Source organism: Columba livia, chromosome 16 (genome assembly GCF_036013475.1).
Source record: "Columba livia isolate bColLiv1 breed racing homer chromosome 16, bColLiv1.pat.W.v2, whole genome shotgun sequence".
In the NCBI taxonomy this organism is placed as follows: Eukaryota; Metazoa; Chordata; class Aves; order Columbiformes; family Columbidae; genus Columba; species Columba livia.
Window position 1 is genome coordinate 7740488 of NC_088617.1, and position 18595 is coordinate 7759082.

The 18595-nt window shown below is 42.8% G+C and overlaps 1 protein-coding gene across 1 annotated transcript in view; it reads left to right on the top strand.

The window, feature by feature from the left end:
- LOC102098211 (uncharacterized) overlaps positions 1-18595 on the top strand; it is a 153355-nt gene that overhangs the window by 93229 nt on the left and 41531 nt on the right. Inside the window, exon 4 of the mRNA XM_021282924.2 lies at positions 7393-7467. Within this exon, the coding sequence (XP_021138599.1) occupies positions 7393-7467 (75 nt within the window). The remainder of the gene's footprint in view (positions 1-7392; positions 7468-18595) is intronic.

Sequence of the window (18595 nt, forward strand, 5' to 3'; positions counted from 1 at the left end):
GGTCCAGAAAAGCATAGTAGACCAGTTAAATTTCCAGGAACCTTCATAAGATTGAGGGGGTTTAAATTTTGACCAAAGAAGAGTAGTTTTCAGGATATCTTTTACAAAAAAAAAAAAAAAAAAGACAAATGCAGAATTCATTTCCATGCTCATTTTCTCAATAATATCTTCCATACATTTAAGACATAAACAACCAAACAACAGTTTACAGATGGGGAAGGGTCACAGTGGCTTGTATAGATACAAGCAAGAAATGTGTGAGGACTGAGTTCTAGTTCCAGTTAATTTTGTCCCTGTCTGATCTGGCTTCGGGTGTGATTATCTGGAGTGTGTTAGAACAGAAGAAAGGAGAATGGGTGAGAAATTATCATCCTGTCTGTCTCGCTGCTGCTGCAAGTTTCCTGTCCTGATATATTGTCTCTCTACTTGGGGAGTGCAGAGGGAGGTTAATGAATCTTAAAACATTTGCAAGTGGCAAGTGTAGCTCCAAGCAAGCCAGGGTATGCGGGAAAGCGAGTGGGAGTCCCCAGCTCTGTATCACTGTGCTAATTTGGTGCTCAATGATTGCTAATTAGCCCAACCAGGGAGCGACCAGCACCACGGGGACAACGCAGCGGTACGGACCCCAGGGCTGGTGGTGCTGCCTCCAGCCCCGCTGCCTCCACATCCCCATTTTGGGGGCTTTCCTCCCATCTCCTCAAGTTTTTGGGAAGAAATGTTTTCAGCTATAAAATTACAATCTGGTCTAGGTCTTGCTGTAAGGATTTGTTCTCATCCAAGCCTCCAGCCTGCCTAGTTAGGTGCAGTGCTACATACCCAGCTGCAGTGTTTAGAGATCTTTGAAGTGCCTGAGGTTTAGGACTGAGCCCAGGAACATTTCTCCCAAAATCACGTCCATTGTGGAAGGAGTGTTTTCATATACCAGTCTGGTTTGTACAGACTTTTTGCTCTACTGCAGGACTCGAGGCGGAGAGTCAGAGGTGGGAGAATAATTTCGGCTCCCGATGGGACAGTTGGCATCAGCATAACCTGCCATGGTTAGGTACCAAACTTGCTTAAAGCTCTTCAAAAATCCTTGGAATGGCTATTTGCAGCTTTGGAAACATGAGCCCAAAACTGTGGGGAAAATGGCAAACTCCTGCTGGAAGCTTTTTTATGTATTATGTTCTGGATAATCTTATGACAGACTGTTTGGGGAAAAAAATAACATTAACAGCTCTAAAATGTCTTCCAGCCCATTACATGGTGTGTACCTACATGGTACACTTAATATTCCTTTTATTTGAAAAGATCTTCTGTAAAGGACCACAGCAGTTCCTTATGGACCACAGAGCAGCAGTAAAAGACTGATCAGCTGTATTAAATGCAGTAGAATAAAAATAACAATAGTGAATGTTTTAGTGCCTCAGCTCTTGCATTTAGATGTGGTGCAGGATTTGAAATTTTGTTCCTGATCTTCTTTAAACAAGAACAACTCAGAGCCATCTGAACTGATTTGCTTAATGTGCTGTTCAGCATTCACGGTGTAAATTGAATTGTTAGCCTCTCTGTCTTTGCATTTGAATGTTTTGATTCTAATATTACCAGCAGAGCAACCTTCCCTAACTCAATTGTTCTCACAAGTAATGTTGATGCTTTGCACTCCCACTCAATTGATGTCATTGTGGCTACTGACAAGAAGGTGCCTGTTAGAGCAAACAGGTTGAGACCAAATAAGAGAAAAGAGAGAGTGACAAATCAGAAATATCTTATTTTTCATCAATGTTCTTCATTTTTTTTCACCCGTTTCCAGTTACTTGCTTCCTGCACTTCTGACAGAGATGGGCTTGCAGTTGCTTTACAGAACTTTTGTGCTACCGCTCCTTGAAGCCATACAGGAACTAATCAAGCTACATCCTTGAGCTTTGTGCTACCACAGCTAAAGCTGCTGAGGACCTGGCTTGGATGTGTCTATGTCTTTGCATACAGCATAGAAATGTCCATCATGAAGCCTTCCTGCAGCTGAGCATCAGCCCCATGACACTCGTATGTCTGCACAGTCTTTGTGCACAGTGCTTGGAGATGACCTAGCTCGTACTATGCCAGCTGGTCCAGATTGTCCATACTGCTGGAAACCAGCATCTTCTGGGGTGGGTGAGCTTCACCAGGTCATGTCTAGGCCCATGTGGACCCACTGTAGCTCTGAGATACATATATACAAAAATATTACTGTTTTTCAATGCATTGGACCTGAAATAACAGAGTAACATGCAGCAGCTTGACAGCTGTGGACTTCTGGAGAGCAGTTAAAAGCATGGATTGTGCAGGGGATTTGAGGATGCAAGACCTTGTGGAGTTGGTGTTTTAGTTCTTCTGTGGAGAGAGAGATTTTAAAGTGTCTCTTTGGTGCTGACAATGGCAAAGAGGTGGTGCCTGGGTCTCTGCAAGTTGGATCTTGGCAGCAAACCAGGATGGGTGCAGCCAAGACCGCCAAGGACCACAGCATTGAGGTGGAGAAGGGAGCAGTCAAAGTGACAATGCAACCATATCTGTCAAGAGCTGAGGAGCAAAAGGAAGGGATTTGCAAGGTAAATGTAATAGCCATGGAAAACAGTGTGGAAAAACAAGTGTAGGGTTTGGGATAAAACAGAAATGAATTTGTCACTACTAGCTCTCAGCAGAGTTTTGGAGAACTATTACCAGAGAAAGAGAAGAGCAGGACTCCACTCTGGGATCCTTCATACTTGAGTAACTATTGTGACCTACGTGGTTTTCAGTCCTTTCCAGAATTTGATGTTTCATGCATAGACAGTTGCCAGGGGAAATTTTGCTTACACCGTTATTTTCCATTTGCTGCTAGACTTCAGACAGATGAGTGCAAACTGTTCTTTCTGCAACTCGGGAGATAATTTTGCAGTCAGTGTGAACACTGCGAACCTTCTAATTTTTTTCTCTAATAACAGTTTGGCAAATCAAAGTATCTGTTCAGTTAGTCAGTAAAAACACCTAGGAACAAAAATATGTAATAAATATACAGAGGCATAGAGATGGACTCTCAGCTGGCTGTGTCTCAGATTAGATCTTCCCAGTGATTAGGGGTATCGGCCATTTTTTATTTTATCTTTTCTGCATTGAAACAGATGACTATAGAGGGAAGAAACTAACACACACACATTTTCTAAGTATTTTTATTTACGCAAATTCCTTTGCCATATTTTCCAACATATGAAGACAATGGTCATCAAGATACATTCAGAAATCTAGCCACTATTGAGAGGAGGTCAAATGGAAGGGCAGAGGGGAACAGAATTAATTAAAAAAAAATTGTGCTCAGTAGGATAAAAGTTAGGGAGACATGATTGGATTTCTTACCTTTCAAATAATTTCCATTTTAAGCCAACAACCCTGATGGTGGGGCAGCAAGTAGGAGGTAAGGACTTTCCCAGTGAATGGTTTTTAATTATTTTAAAAAACTGGTAAATTTTGACACATTTACCCAGATTGGTATATCCACAGTAAATAATAGCAATAAACTCTCTCATCCATTTACGTCTTGCATATATACAAGCACACATAAACCCAGGTTAGCAAAACCACACTTGCTTTTGTTCTCTTTGTTCCCTTTGTTCGCTATGCAGTAATGAAAAATGACAGTCATATTTATTGTAACATTCCTCCAGGAATGCAGAGATAATTACCTGCCCTTAGCATGGGAGAGGAGAACGGGCACGAGCTGGAATCCAACCTGGAATCCAACCGTTGCATTGGCATGAAACGCAAAGTGGAGGATGTTGGGAGCAGAGATCTGCTGCCTTGTGAGGTTGTGTTTAGGGTTCAGTTTTTTGTCTTTTGCAAAATAACACCTGAAAAGAGCTCAAATGCCTCTGTGTAAATGGAAACTGCCTTGAATCCTACCTATATTTCTATTTACCCATTTCTAAAGAGAAAGTGTCTGCGTGTTTGTTAAATCAGTTTGAAGTAGTCTTGACTTTATCGATAATATCCGTGTTTTCATTGGGACTCTTGCTGGGTCTGCCTAGCAAATCTGACTTGAGCCCTGACCATTTTACTAGCAATCTAGTCATTTTGTTTTCCATTAAAGGAAACCCAAACTTCACCCTATGTATTATTAAGAGGGGTTATGATATCTCTGAAAAGCACTAGATTAATAGGCATAGAAACTGGAATGCACTCATCTAACAAAAAAACAAACAAAAAACCCACCACATTTTGGTGCTGTGAGAGTGTGTGTGACCTGGTTCCTGGTCCCCCCTCTGGTCTGTGTGGTGGTGATGAGCAAAACCGTGATCTCCTCCCGGAAAGGGCTGTTGGGCATTGGAACAGGCTGCCCAGGGCAGTGGTGGAGTCACCATCCCTGGAAGGGCTGAACAGACGTGGAGATGAGGTTCTCATGGACATGGCCTAGTGCCAGGGGTGGGTTAACTGTTGGGCTTGATGATCTTGAGGGTCTCTTCCAACCAAAATGATTCTCTGATTCTGTGATGAGACAGCCTGTGCATGGGAAGGTCAGGGGAACTGAGCATCCTTCCCTTCCCACTGCACAGTGGGAGCCCCGGTGTCAGGAGAGGTCCTGCTTCCCTCTCTGCCTCTGCTTTTTTTGGGAAGATCACCCTGCATGAGCATTTCCCCATTTCTAAGATCCAGCACAGGAAACTGAGACGTGGCTCTATCATTTTTACTCTTTTGTTTAGCCTGGTATGGGCAAGAACATTCTATCTCAAGGAGGTCAGGTAACTAGGTGCTTCCCTATGGTGTTTTATGATTATTTTCTGATATGCACTTCTGTTTAATGGGAATTTAAAAACAAGAACTATTTAGCCTTTAATAAGAAAAATCTTTCCATATCTTAATATTTCTGTCCTCTGTATTTATTTCCTCACTAGCTGGGATTTTTCAGCTGATTATTTTTAAGGTATTAAAATATAATCCATGTGATATATTAAAATATATTTAAAAGTGTTATCATATTTTCAGCAGCATGTTATGCCTAGGGAGATTTTAAAAGTGCAATACATTTTTGCATCATCCATGCTAGTGAAGGAGACCAACTGACCATTGCTAACCCTTTTTACTGATAAGAAAATGGAAACAAACAAAAGAGGAGAAGGATTTTTTATGCTCCCAGGTGTTTCACCTTGACAGCATTTTCTTTCTGATCCAGAACGTCTCCCAGCGGTACCAGAAATGGAGATAAGAATTAAGTTCACAGCCTGGATTGGCGTGTTTTTCAGGTTGTGATGAAGAAGTTCTAGCATGGCAGGGTGATGGGGAAGTGGGTGGTCTGGGAATGCAGAACGGTAGTTGTTTTGCATGATCTGATCTCCTGCCAACCTGGGGTGGGAAGTTACTGGAGAAGCCCTGATCTTGGGTGTTTGTGATTGTGCCCTCGTGGCCAGATGTAGGCTGGATCGCTTTGCAGAACACAATGGTTTGCTGGGCACATGGCATAAACCAGACAGAATGGACATGAACCTTGGGATTTGCAGCTGCACACCCCAAATCCCCTGCCCAGCCCTCCTCTCAATCTCTTGCCTTTCCAGTGCCATTTTCCAGCCCTTGGATGAGACATGACACTTTGCAGAAGGCTGATATTCATGGCAGTGCTGCAGCAAGCTGGGGTGCAGGAGACATCTGGCTGTGCAGAGGGAAGTGGTCACTCCTGAGAGGGGCCAGCAGCAAATTTTCTTAATGGGGATGAAATGGGTGGAATCATGGTTGGCAAGTGGGTCTTGAGCTGGAAGCATCTTGATGCAAACAAGATTGAGTGGCTAATAGGGCTTTTTTTGGTAGAGGGCCTTCAAGTTCTCATCTTGTCTAGCCCAAACCCAGAAGGGAGCCCTGAAAGTGTTGTGAACTTGTTTATTCCTCAGTTGCTTATGGAGAGATCAAGGGTTCAGAAATGGAGGGCTTGGTGGCTGGAGGATGAATCGGAGGGTAGCATCACGAATTACACTGGTGCAGGCAAAGAGTTAAACCGTTGTGGGAGTCTGCTCGCAGGAGTGTTAGCAACAGGAAAGTAATTGAAAATAAATATGATCGAAGTGCCCAAGTGTTTTAGGAACTCGATTCTCTTTATTCCTTCTCTCCGCTTTTTCTCTGTACTCCAAGGAACTACTTATGTTCCTACAGCTCATGTTTTCAACAGCCTTTAAATAAGTGTTTAATGGGATTTATAAAACCACCTGAGCAGGTTAGATAGGTTATAATTCCCACTGATTTCACTGACCTCTCTGGAGGTGGGACTCAGGCTCCTATATCGCACAGGCTTATTTGAAAATATTATTCAAAATATGTTAGAAAATGTTAGTCATATTAGATTTGTGGTTCAAGTTCTGGGACGTGCCATCAAAGTTGGACTGATGCATAGAAATATAAATAAACATAAGGGTATCTTGGTGCCTTCCTGTGCATGTGTGTGTATAGTCTTTATTGGTGACTGAAAACCCCTGCCTGCTCCTTGGTTTTCCATTTTAGCTGGCCTATTATCAGAGATTTCTGGAGTGTGAGTTTCATAAGTATAGGTTATCGTACATTGCAGGCCATCTCTCCTGCTGGGGAGCAAAATGAAGGTTTGATAATGAGATCGCCCAAAGGCAGATAAGAGCTCGAGCTTGCTGAACAGTCCCTCAAGGTTTCCTGTGATGGCAAAAAGGAGGGAATGCAATTTATTATCCTTCCCTCCTTGTACCTTCCCATTGTTTGAGAAGTCAAAGCAACAAACTATGTGTGTTCAAAATAAATAAGTTAATGACCAGAGCAGGAGACCTGGTGTGCTGTTGTTTTGCTCTGAAGAAGGCCTGTGTGCTCTAAAACCACTAAGGAAGTCTCTGAACACTAAATCATGAAATCCCATTTAAAGGACAAACTCTCTCCCCTTTTCCTCTCACCCTGCTAGGATGGATGTTCTAAAATTGAGTCAAGTGCTTTATCTTGATAGAAGATGGAGGATGGCTCCATAACCACTGCCGATAACCTCCCCATCTCCCATTCTGTTTGCTCTTCTTTCATGCTAAACGCTACAAAGTGCATTACAGTAAAATGAAAGGTCAGATTTAAGCCACAAAACGTGGAAGATTCAGAGCTGAGGTTGCCACATCATTAAGTCACAGCGTCTTCATGCTTATGTTTTCTAGCACATATGGTATATAAAATCACCTAGTGTTTCACAACCCTCTTAAATAATTAGGCACAACAGGGTTTGCTGGGTGACCACCTGGATAAAGGCAAAACAGTGGCATCTGCATCAACCAGATGGGAGGCTGCTCTTCGCTGCCATCGGGAAACGGACAGCCGGCTTCCACTCGAGTGAACCAAAAGCTGCCTTCTTCCAGATAAGAAAGGGAAAGGAGAGTTTAGGAGAGACCGATAAATGTGTCTTCCTTCAATTTTCAGGTTATCAAGTCTCCACCGAAACCAAAAGGATGAGATCCTGTTCCCCAGCCTGGGAAGCAGCAGGGAGCAGGTAAGGTAAATTTGTACATAATCAGCAACCCCTGTACCTGGCAATGGTATTTTGAAGGCAGGTTGAACAAAGGCTTATATTTTTGTTTCTGTCATTTAAAAGAAAAAAAATAGTGTAGGAGAGAGAATATTAGCAATTTAGTGTGAAGCTCTATTAGATCAGATCAGTGCCGATGATAGTCACTTAATTCCTCCATTTCATAATGATTTACTCTGTAAATTAATGTCTGCCTATTTAAACACACTCAGTGATTCAGTTCTGGGTACCATGGCAATATGTGACAGGGAATAGGGCTGAACCCACCAGTCATATGGCTCTCCGTGCTGTCATTATGCTATATGTGCGCCGACGCTATGGTAATGGGGGGCTATGTGAGAACGTAGACAGATATTATGCAAACATATACTGACATAAGTATCAATCTGTCACTGGTGTAACTCATTGTAATGGCTCCACCAAAGTCATTACAGAATAATATGCATTACAGCATGTTAAACATCTATCATGGGTGGAGGTTCAGAGAAGTCACGAAGAAGTTATAAGAAGCTACCAACATCCAAATCTGGAAGATTACGCAGATGTAATGTTTTCAGTTCAGCAAATCCCTAGCAGGGTGTTCCTTTTTTTCCCCCCTTCCACTCCAAAGAGATGAATCTGAAAAAAAAGGCTCATAGCTTTAAGAAGAAAAAAGGAAATAAAAGAGAGAATTCTCTTGATGTCGTATGTATGAAGCACATGCAAGTTAACTGCAGCAGTTAAATTCAAATCTCTTTTTCACGGACATACACACAGGTACAAATATGGTTTGATGGTGGGAAAGCTTTAGCCTGGCTGTGCTACATGGCAGGTTTAGTATGTGATCCCTTCTCCTGTTAGCTCTAGGAGTCACTCAGCCCGATTTTGTGGTACAAAAGTGGAAAAAGGGTGTAAACTCTGCGTCCCTCTTCAGCTGATCCATGACCTCTCCCCTGACACACCAGGGTAATGTATTAGCACATCCATAACCCAGATCAGTCCTTTCTCCAATACAGAATTTGTCTGGTTAATAATAACCTGGAGTCTTCAGTCCCAGGTTTTGCAGTGGGTCGTTCCTCTTTCTGACGGATCCTGTTCAGTACCAGACAGGGTCAAACACCTCTTGGATAACCATAGTGACTTAGGTTAAGCTCTGCCCCAACTCTGCATTTTGTTATTTGTTTTCCAAAGAATGCTGCAGCGCTAGCTCAGTGATCTAAGGTGGAGAGAGCATTTGGCATGGGCAGGTGAGGATATTTCATTGTTTGGTGCAGACTTGGTTATTTTGCTGCCATAATATGTGTTCTTCAGCCAATCCAATGGACTGAAGAAGAACTCTATTGAAAGGTTAAACAGTTGATGTTCCATCAACATGGATGGGAGGTAACAGACAAATCCAAAGTGATCCAAAGCGACTGGCTCAGTCTCCAGTCAGCTTGGTGGTGTAGCCAAAGATAAATGGCAAGTGCACAGATTTGTAAAGCGACTTTACCCACTGCTTACTGCTCAACCTGGGCACTCAGCGGTGCATTTACTCACTTTTTTGTGTACTAAAGCAGTGCTGATACAGCTCACAGCATCCTCAAGCAGTTGTATAGAGGGTCAGGAAACAGGCTTAATAGGCTGAAGGTGCCTGAATGCAGCATTACAGCAAGTAACCGACTCTCTTAAAAAGAGAGACTGGTAAAAGAAAAAGCCCAGGGAACAAACACTGGATCTGTTGTGCTGTTACCATTTAACCTGCATTCACTGCCAATTGAAATGCACTTTACATTACTTCAGTCAGATACTTCAAAGGAAATCCTGGAGATGGGAGCACTTAAGCAAGAGCACTTCTGGTGGTAATGTGTGTATTTGAAAGCCTGGCAATTGGGAAGGTTGTGAATGCAGTAGCATAGCCAAATATAGCTGTAGCTTGTTATGTGTAAACGGTAAGACTTATTCTGAGATTCCTGTTCCTATTCTGCCCTTCCTTCCTGCAAAATGGTGCGATTCCTCCATCTGTCAACATCTCCAGTATTTGTGTTTGCATGTAACAATGTTTGCCTGTGCACATTATCCCACACAGCAGCTCGGTGAGAATAGCTGATGCAGGATATAAAAAACTCAAAGGAGACACTCAGGAAAGGATCTTGGAGGAAAGCATTGTTGTTTCTGCAGCCCTGCCTGAGCCTTACAGACCAGGGGGAGGCAGAAGTGTCCAGCAAAACCATGCTGCGGGCAGGCAGAGTTTATGCTTGGTTGGTGCTAACTTTGAGCTTGTTGGGTCAAGCATCACCAAGAAGATTACTGGATAAAGGTGTAAATCAGGTGAAAGGTTTGCATGGAAGCTCTCAGCTCACTGCAGCTCACTGCCCAGTCATGAGTCTGTCTTTCTACCTGACCTCAAAGGCTGTGGTTTGAGCATGGTCAACGCAGAAAACATCCCAGGCGTTTGCTGCTCTTTGTCTTCTCTTGCTCTTCATTTCTGAACTGCACCGTGGCTGGTTTGCTCTGATCATCACGTGCAGTCTGGGGAGGGATTTCACACAGGCCGCTACAGCAGCCGTTAAGTGCTCAACAACTTCCCACGGCCTGCCATGAACAGTTGTGATCAGCGCTAATTAATCTACGGCTATATTAATTGCAAGCAGAAACACTTACTGGAAAAGCACGCCTGGTTCCTGCCCTTTGCAGGAGCAACTTCTTGTGATCCTTCCGCAGAACCTGCGAATAGCTACCAGAAACGGGCAGATGGAGAAATGAGTTTAGTGGCTTCTCTGCAAAGCTGATAAATAGCCCTGAATTAATATATCTATGTATATACGTACATATTTAAGAGCCCTATGATGAGATGTGAAGCTTTTGTTGAGTCATTTCACTCCTGCAAGATTCTAGTCTTTAAGGTCTGTATTGCTGAGACCTTCCTGACATCACCCACACTCATGTTAGTCCTCTCTGAAATGGAAACCTGGTTATTTCTTGCTGTCTGGGAGAAAATACCACCATCGGTCTGTTTTTCTTCCTCTCCTGCATGCTTGTTGAGCACTTCTTGTCCCATATACACCCTTACTGATCCAGCACAGCCAGCTGGATCCTCACCCAGAGTCCTATGCCTGGCTGAACAATGAAAAAAAGAAATCATTTGAAACCTCTTCACGGTGAGCAGGACTATGATAGAAGTTAATATTTTAAAGTTCAACTTATGAAGTAAAAATGCTGGCCATCAGCCAAGGGAAACTCAGGAAACTAGATAGTTTTAGTAATTAGAGTATCCTGTAAAAATACATGCAAATTCCCTTGTAGAGATTTGTTCTTACTGCACAAGCAAAGTAGCTTTGTTGCCATTTTATTTGTAATTTCAACAGATATAAGCTATTAATTATTTGTTGCATGTTCAAGAGTAAACACTCACTTCAGGGAGGAAACGAAAGCTTTTTAAAGTTCAGCTGTTTCTGCCTCCCTTCTCTCGGACACAAACGTCCTGGGAGCACCACAGGCAGGGCCACAGTGCAAATAGGAATTTGTGTTCATTTGCGCTTTTATCTCTCATTTATAGGTAAAGGTACTTTTTCAGTTTGTACTCCAATATTCCACACTCAAATTAAGAAAAGCAGGAACGTGTTTGTACCTCGGCAGCATCATCTCCTTGTAAGTCCCCCTGCAATCAGTAGGGACAAACCTATGAGCAGAATTCCTCCTTGTTCTCATCTCCAAACCCACAAAACTCTTGAATTAATTTTATTTTTAATTTAATAAAATAAAATTAATGACTCAAGTAGGAAACATTTGAGGACAAGTTTCAGCTCAGAGTAGTTTATTATGGCCGAGTTTTAATCCTCGGTGCATAAGAAGGATTATGCTGAGAACACTGACATCACCTTAAATATAGCAGCATGAATATGTCATTGTAATAAATCTTTTCAGCTTTTAATTTCAATTCAAGAAAAATGTTTGGTTGAAAATATCTTCTTTCCTGGTAACCTTCTTCTGTCTCAAATGTCCCGCAGTCCCAGGCACCATCTGGCACAGCCTTGTTATTCGGGAGGTCCAAGAGGTGCCATCTCCACCCGACACAGCGTGTCTGGACAAAAAATCTTTTGCAGATTCACATATAGTAGCAAAATCCTGGTTTTACCTTTTGCACTTGCCACCTGGGGAGAAGGGATGATAAAGCACCTTGTTAAACCATAACAAAAGAAGTTTGACCAGTAAAACCTGAGCTCACAGTGTGAAAATTTCCCCCTTACAAAGATTTTTGGGAGACATGAGGAAGGTGGAGGTGGCCTCGGTGCTGGGCTCCCAGGCCATGCTCAGCAGGAATTTGCTCCCGCAGCTCAGGAGCGGAATGAAACCCAGCCAAGTATCCAGAAAGGGGAAATTTGATTTATAAGTGAAGCATCAATACATGTCTTAAAATGTCTCCTGGGAATTTGTAATACTCTGGAAGAGCTGAGAGTAATAAAATGGAATAAAATCGATTACAGAGCCAAGTTTCTAGCCTGACTGGCACACCTAGAGGAAATCGAGCACTGTGTCTCGCAGGCAGAACAGTCTCTGCAGCCGGGGTCTGAATGCTTTCCTCCCCCAAAGGTGAGGAGTTGGGAATGGTCCAGCTCCAGCTGAGGTCTGATGACCCTCACCAAGAGCTTCACTGGGTATAAGAAACATCTTCCCAACCCTTCCAGTATCGTCCGGCACTTTTGTAATTACCCAGGGAGTTTGTCTCCTTCATCTTTAAGGTATCATGGGACTGTAGATCCATTTGGAGGTTTGCATGGTGACTCGGATGAAGATAATACGTAGGTTTCTTGCAGAAATGGCAGATGTTGAGAAATTAATCTATGAATAACATTATTTTGTGCTCACAGAATATTTGCCGGTTGGTTTTTTTTGGTGGTGGTTTTTTTGTTGTTGTTTTGTTTTTGTTTGTTTGTTTCGTTGTGGGTTTTGTGTGGGTTTTTTTAATCGGTATTATAGTTACTGTAAGCAGAGTGCTGTAGAGCCAGCTACTACAGTACATAGATATCACCAGTTCTGGCCTGCCAGTGATGTGCGAGCAGGATCCTCTCTGGCAAGAGATGCGAAACATTACAGCACTCAAAACCAAATCCCAGCTACGATACCACCCGTCTTTTATTGCATATGGAGTCTTACTCCCAAGTGTCAGTGTGAGCACCTGAAGCTCTAAGGCTGCCTGATAACACACCCGCCACGCAAGACACGTGCACACAAACACATGGAGCTGCACCGCTGTTCACAGCTTCAGCAGCCAGAGAGAAGGGTGCAGTTCCATGGAAAAGCACAATTCACAGCATTGGTGGGTGAATAAATGCAAATCGGCATATGAATCAGGCTGATGAAGCTGCTGCAGTCACCACAACCCCCAAATAAGTGTCTTTTTTTCCTTTAGGCTAAGGCTAGCACTCGCTGAAGTAACAGCTGCATGAGCCTGATGAGACCCATGCAGCCCATTAGAGCCCCTGTCTGTGATGGGTTGAATGCAAAACGCTCTTTACAAATCTCTGGTCCTGCTAAAGTTTTTTTTCCTTTGGTAGTTCGATCAGCATTGTGCTGTTGCATATGTTTTCCCAGAAGGGTCCGCACAGGGCTGTTACTTCTATGGTGGGGATAAAAATTACTTTTTTCGTCTTAATTCCTAGTTTTAAATTAACATTGCAGTTATTTAAAACAGGCTTAACTGAGAATTGCTAAAATCTTTGCTTCAGCCTGATCTGTCTGCTTTAAGGCTGTCAAAGTGAAAGGAATTAAAATGCAGAGGAAATTATTTAGAAAAGAAAATGCAACTTTGCAATTTAACTTTGCTACAGGGATGAAGTTTTAAATTATGATGAGCAGTTTGGATGTCTTTCGTCTTGGGAGCTTGAGGCTGGACTCATTAGATAGAAAGAGTTTCCAGAAAATGTTGAACACCCACCTTTGGAAAATCTGTTCTCTACAGGTAGCTAAAAATGGGCCCTGAATTCACTGGTCTGTCTGAAAGACTCAGCTTAGCCTTAAATAAGATTTAAATAAAAAATGTGAAGTAACTGCGATACTCCACATGCAGGAAGGCAAAAATATGTTTAACAAAGGGAAGCACTGATGTAAAGGCAGCAGTGATGCTCATGTTTGGAGGAGATGAGGTGGAAATAAAAGCTATTCTGGGCTAGTGATAGTAGACACAGAGTAGTGGTAAAACAAGAGGGAAAGCTGACCAATCTTCATCACTTATGTAGATAAAGACCACAAGGTCTGCAACATCTTGGGACTTGTTGCTGCTAGTTCTGAAATAATGCAAGTTTGAGGACCTCTGTATTTTTGAATGGATCTGACTGGTTGACTTCCTTTCAAGCTGAGTATTTTGATGACATTGGGATTTTGCTGCTTTAAGAAAGATTAATCTGGGGATTAAAAATCTTAGATGTGCGTCTCGTCTTTTAATTTAGGTTTAAATAAATAAATAGTCAGGAATAAAACCAGAGTGATTTGGTGTCATTTCCAGAACTGGATAAGGGGCTGAACCTAACTAAAACCCACTGATGGTGAAAGATAAGCTAGGAGTTTAAAATTAATCCCATTATTGTGCTCTAAAACATTACTAATAGGTGCAGAGATTTTGGCAAATCCTGTTATTTTTATACTAGCTTTTCTCCTAAAGATTTCATACCCGGTTTTAATTTCTTTTGTTAAATAGTCGGTTTAGAAGAAAGATAATCATAGAATGTGCTGAGTTGGAAAGGACCCACAAGGATCATGGAGTCTACCTCCTCTCCCTGCACAGGACAACCCAACAGTTCACACCTCACCTCAGCTGGGACTTGAACCCACAAACCCTGCTTTAGGAGCCCAGTGCCTCTGGCCATTAGGCCTCTGAGGGTTTGGTCTATATGAATGACTCTTCACTCTATGGCTGTGCTGGCCCCTCAATGTGATAATGTTGCATTTGCAAGATGATAATATCATATTGATCAATTCAGAACCACAGATAGACCATATTCTGTAATCCCTACACACGCAGAATAATAACCGCACTTTGCAAGTAGCCCCATTCATTCCAGTGGGACTCTCTTGTAATCAATATATTTGTTTCCAAATTATAGTGTTATTGGTCCAACCTGATCTTTATTCCAGTTAACCAATTGCATGTGCAGAAGGCCTGGAAACGATGCCACAGCGAGGGCTGCTCTCATCCCACTCCCATTGTTCCAGGACTCCCGTCCTCCTAGTTATTGTTCAAGCTGCCAGTTATCTCCAAGTGCTCCCAGCAGATGTTGGGGGGAGGGGGCAATTTTGATTTTTTTTTAAGAACTTTGCCTCTTTAAGGACCCACCCTGATGAGAGTAGTTCCGTTTGCTCTCCCCTGCACTGTGTTTTCTATCTTTAAGTTGGAAAATATTTAGAGAACAAAATGTGTTTTCTTGCTATTCAAAAGAATAGTAATTTGCCTGGGAAATTTATTGCTGACTTCAAAGGAAGACCTAAATTTGCTGATAGTAAATAAGGGGCATTCCTGGTTTCACCACAGTCAGTGTAACTATTCTTGTGGGCCTTCATAGGCACTGATTTTAATGTGGAGATATCCACAAGATGATATTTCCATTCTGTGAGCATCCTCTGAAGTTCAGCATTCATTTTTGTCTGTGGTGGAACAAAAGAAAAAGAGTTTTGAGCTGTTTTTTTTGAAGATATAGGATTTGTATAGGATTTGTATCAAAATATTAGTTTTCAAATCAAACCCTAGCTATCATAAGAAGGTTTCTCAGATTTAGGACCGTTGGATGATCTAAATAAACAGAAGAATTTTCTGGGTCATAACCTGACTCTGGGGTGGTGGTCATGGTCATAAAAGATGCAAGGTTCAAGCTTCTTCTGAAGAAGAGATTTTCACTCTGCATCTTCTGCTTGATGGTCCACTCAACCTCAAATGAAGTGATGGAATATGACAGCTCTCTCTTTTCTGCTCTCTCTCATGTGCACATGAGAAATAAACAGGAAAGCTGCTTAATATGGATTTATCTCCATGGAACTTTTTTGCTTTAATGATTCATCCTGTTTTGGTGACATTTCATGAAGATGATGATGTCCCAGCCAGTTCTGCTTTGACGAAGGTGAAGGTGTAGAGCAGCTCAACGAATGAAGCCAACAAGATCTACATGAAGGGCTCATCTCCTACACTTGGAAGTTCACATCCCATCCGAAGGGACCTTCTTGGCTTCGCTCCCTCCCTAACCCTAACCTTATTGCTGGATATTTAACCAGAAACTAAACAAAACAAAATTAATCCATGCCATGCCTTGATTAGGGATTAGAAACATTAACTGGCCAGTGCCTTTTCCTGCAGGAGTATGCAGCCCCTATACCTTTTATTAGAGTAGCCTGTGGTACTTGCCATAAAGCTGATAAGTAATAAATAGCTGCCTTTGTCACATGCAAGTTCAGCATTGTGAAACGGCACACGGACGGCTTTAAAAAGCCTTTGATTAAACCCAGCACTACAGTAAATCTACAAACACAGAGGAAAGAAAAGAAGCTATTTAGTCTGTGCCAGTTCCCGGCATTAAGTATGCAAATTTCTCGGTGTCTTCAGCTCCCAAGAACAGCAGGCGCTGAATGCAGCAGCAGCAGCAAGCGGCACGACATCATTCATTTCAATCATTAAAACAAAAGCGGGATAAATCGCTACCTAATTTGTAAAATATGCTTATCATATAGGCTCTTTGGTCTTTAAGAAAAGCACCAGCTGAATGAGAATCACTGAATTATTTCGGAAAAAAAATGCCTGAATCAATTCTGGTTTTCCCCCTTCTCCCAATGATTGTTCTTTTCTTTCTTTTTCATTTCTTTTTCTTTCTTACCCCTCCCTTTCCCTTCCTCCTTCCCTTTCCCAGTTTCAGGTGAAACCAATCCATAGCTTTCCCTCAAGCTCCCATCCCAAGCCACCAGAAAACCAGAATCTTTTCTGGCCTCTCTCCCATTCCTGGGTGCTCAGCTCAGTCTCCGTCACTGTTTTAACAAACAGCAGCAGTGAGGATTACTGGCACACAGGTAGCATCACCCCGGGATCCCTAAACGGGTGAAATTCTATCCCATCTGAATGCACAGTGGCCTGTAGATAACTTGTTTTTCCAATTAGATTGTTTTTTTTATATCAACCAATTCAGTTTTTCTTCGACTCATGGCTCCTTGGGGTGCAGAGGACACGAACGCTCTTCCCGAGGCTGCCCCTACAACATGTCGTGTATGTGGCTTCTCTGCCCCAGCTCCACAACTTGTGTGCATCAAGAATCGGGGCCAACAACCCCGCTCTTCTGTGAAAAGTGTCCTTGGATGATTTACCAGCTGTTCAGTCATTCAGCTGTTCAAGAACAGTGCCTCTGGCAGTACAGCTCCCCACTGTTGTTCTGCTGGGGCGTCAGCAGATGGAGCATATCGTGGTTATTGAAGTTGGATACAGTGACTGTCAGAAGCCTTACGCTGCTTGGCATATGCAAATAGATCCCTGGCATCTGGTTGTGTCTTGGGCTGGCCATATTAAAAAAATATTAAAAAATACCCATTGGTTAGGGAGACGCACCGACTGTAGCCTGGATGTTACTGTGCAATAGCTATTGTGCGATTCATGATGTGGTAGATAAGCCAGGGAAGGAGGAGTTTTCAAAGATAGTAGGTGTGTGCCTGGCTGTGCAAAATGCCAACCTGATGGCAGACCTGGGTGCTGGTGGGACTAGATGGGTGTGGTAGCAAAGCCACGGCTGGGTGCAGCACCCACACACCACCACAGCACCTGGGGGGTTGTTATCAGAACAGCGGTTTGAATTAAATCCTTGATGCATTTTGGATTCTTGTGCCACCTTTCACTTCACTTTGGTATTGATTTAGTTTGCCATTGGCAGAACACTCAAGAAAGGGGAATTCAGTGCTAGCTTATCTCCAATGTTCTTCTGGGTGACTGCATGTCACCTGTTCAATGAGCAGATGAACAAACCAAGTGCATGAAAAATCCAGCCCAAAGTGGTGCAGTTTGCTTTTGAGTGTAAAGTTTACACCTCTGTATACAGAGCTCGTAGTCCTGCCACAATTTCTAATGATTTCATGTGATCTTCTGCAGCCAGGCCTTACATCTTTCCAGTTGAGTCTGAGAAAGGATTTTCATCCCCAGTGTCAGTAGGAAGACTCTTAACACTGATGTATTGCACAGCACTGGAGATGTTCTTGCATTAAACAGCATCACTGCAAAACACCTGAAAACCACAGTTTGATGCTAGACCATTGAACTCTGATCTATAATAAGGGACCACTGAAATTTAATATTTTGATGTGCAGGTATCCCCGGTGTCAGTGCCCTGGAGCTGTCCCAACTTGGCAGATGCAGTAGAGTACAACCCCACTCTTCTTTCATGGGGCAAGTTGGGAAAGTGATGTTTTCTTTCCTTCCCCAGCAATACTTGGCATTACAGAACAGCTAACCAGAGAGTTCTCTTTGCTTCTCATGTGGAAATGAAACATGTTCTCCTCTTGCCTCATCTGCTCTGTTTCTCTGGAGGGTGTGAATGGGACCACAGCATCCCAGTGGGGTACACAGCACCAGGATGGCTCGGGCACATCAAATCTCCCCTGCTTGGCCCAGCAGTCTCCTGGCACTCTTTACCATGCAAACACCTTTCCCAGCTACTGCCTGGTCTTGTGCTTCATCCTTGGTTCCTTTTCCAACATCAGAGAAACATAAAATGGGGGGAAAAGAAGATAAATAACAACCTGAATATTGTGTCTTCTAATTAGGCTGGCAGTGATCAAACAGCTTTTCATGAGCCCGCTGTGGCAGGCTTGCTGGCATGGGGCTTTCCATCCACGAGGGTTATTTCTAGGGGAAAAGAGAGCTCCATCCTCATGTAAGCATCCGTGATCTCCTGGGGTCACAAATCAGCTTTTAACTAATCCTAGACCTGGAGAAAGAGTTGAAGTCCAGATTCCTCCTCCAGCTTTGGTTACTATGTCCTTACAGTAAAGGGACTTGTAGAAACTTCAGCAGCACAAGCTGTTCCTGTGATGTTGTTGTATAAATATGTTTTATGTATAAATATGCATTTGAAGCCATGTTTGGACTCAAACCTGTCTGTTCATCCAGCTGTCGAGTAA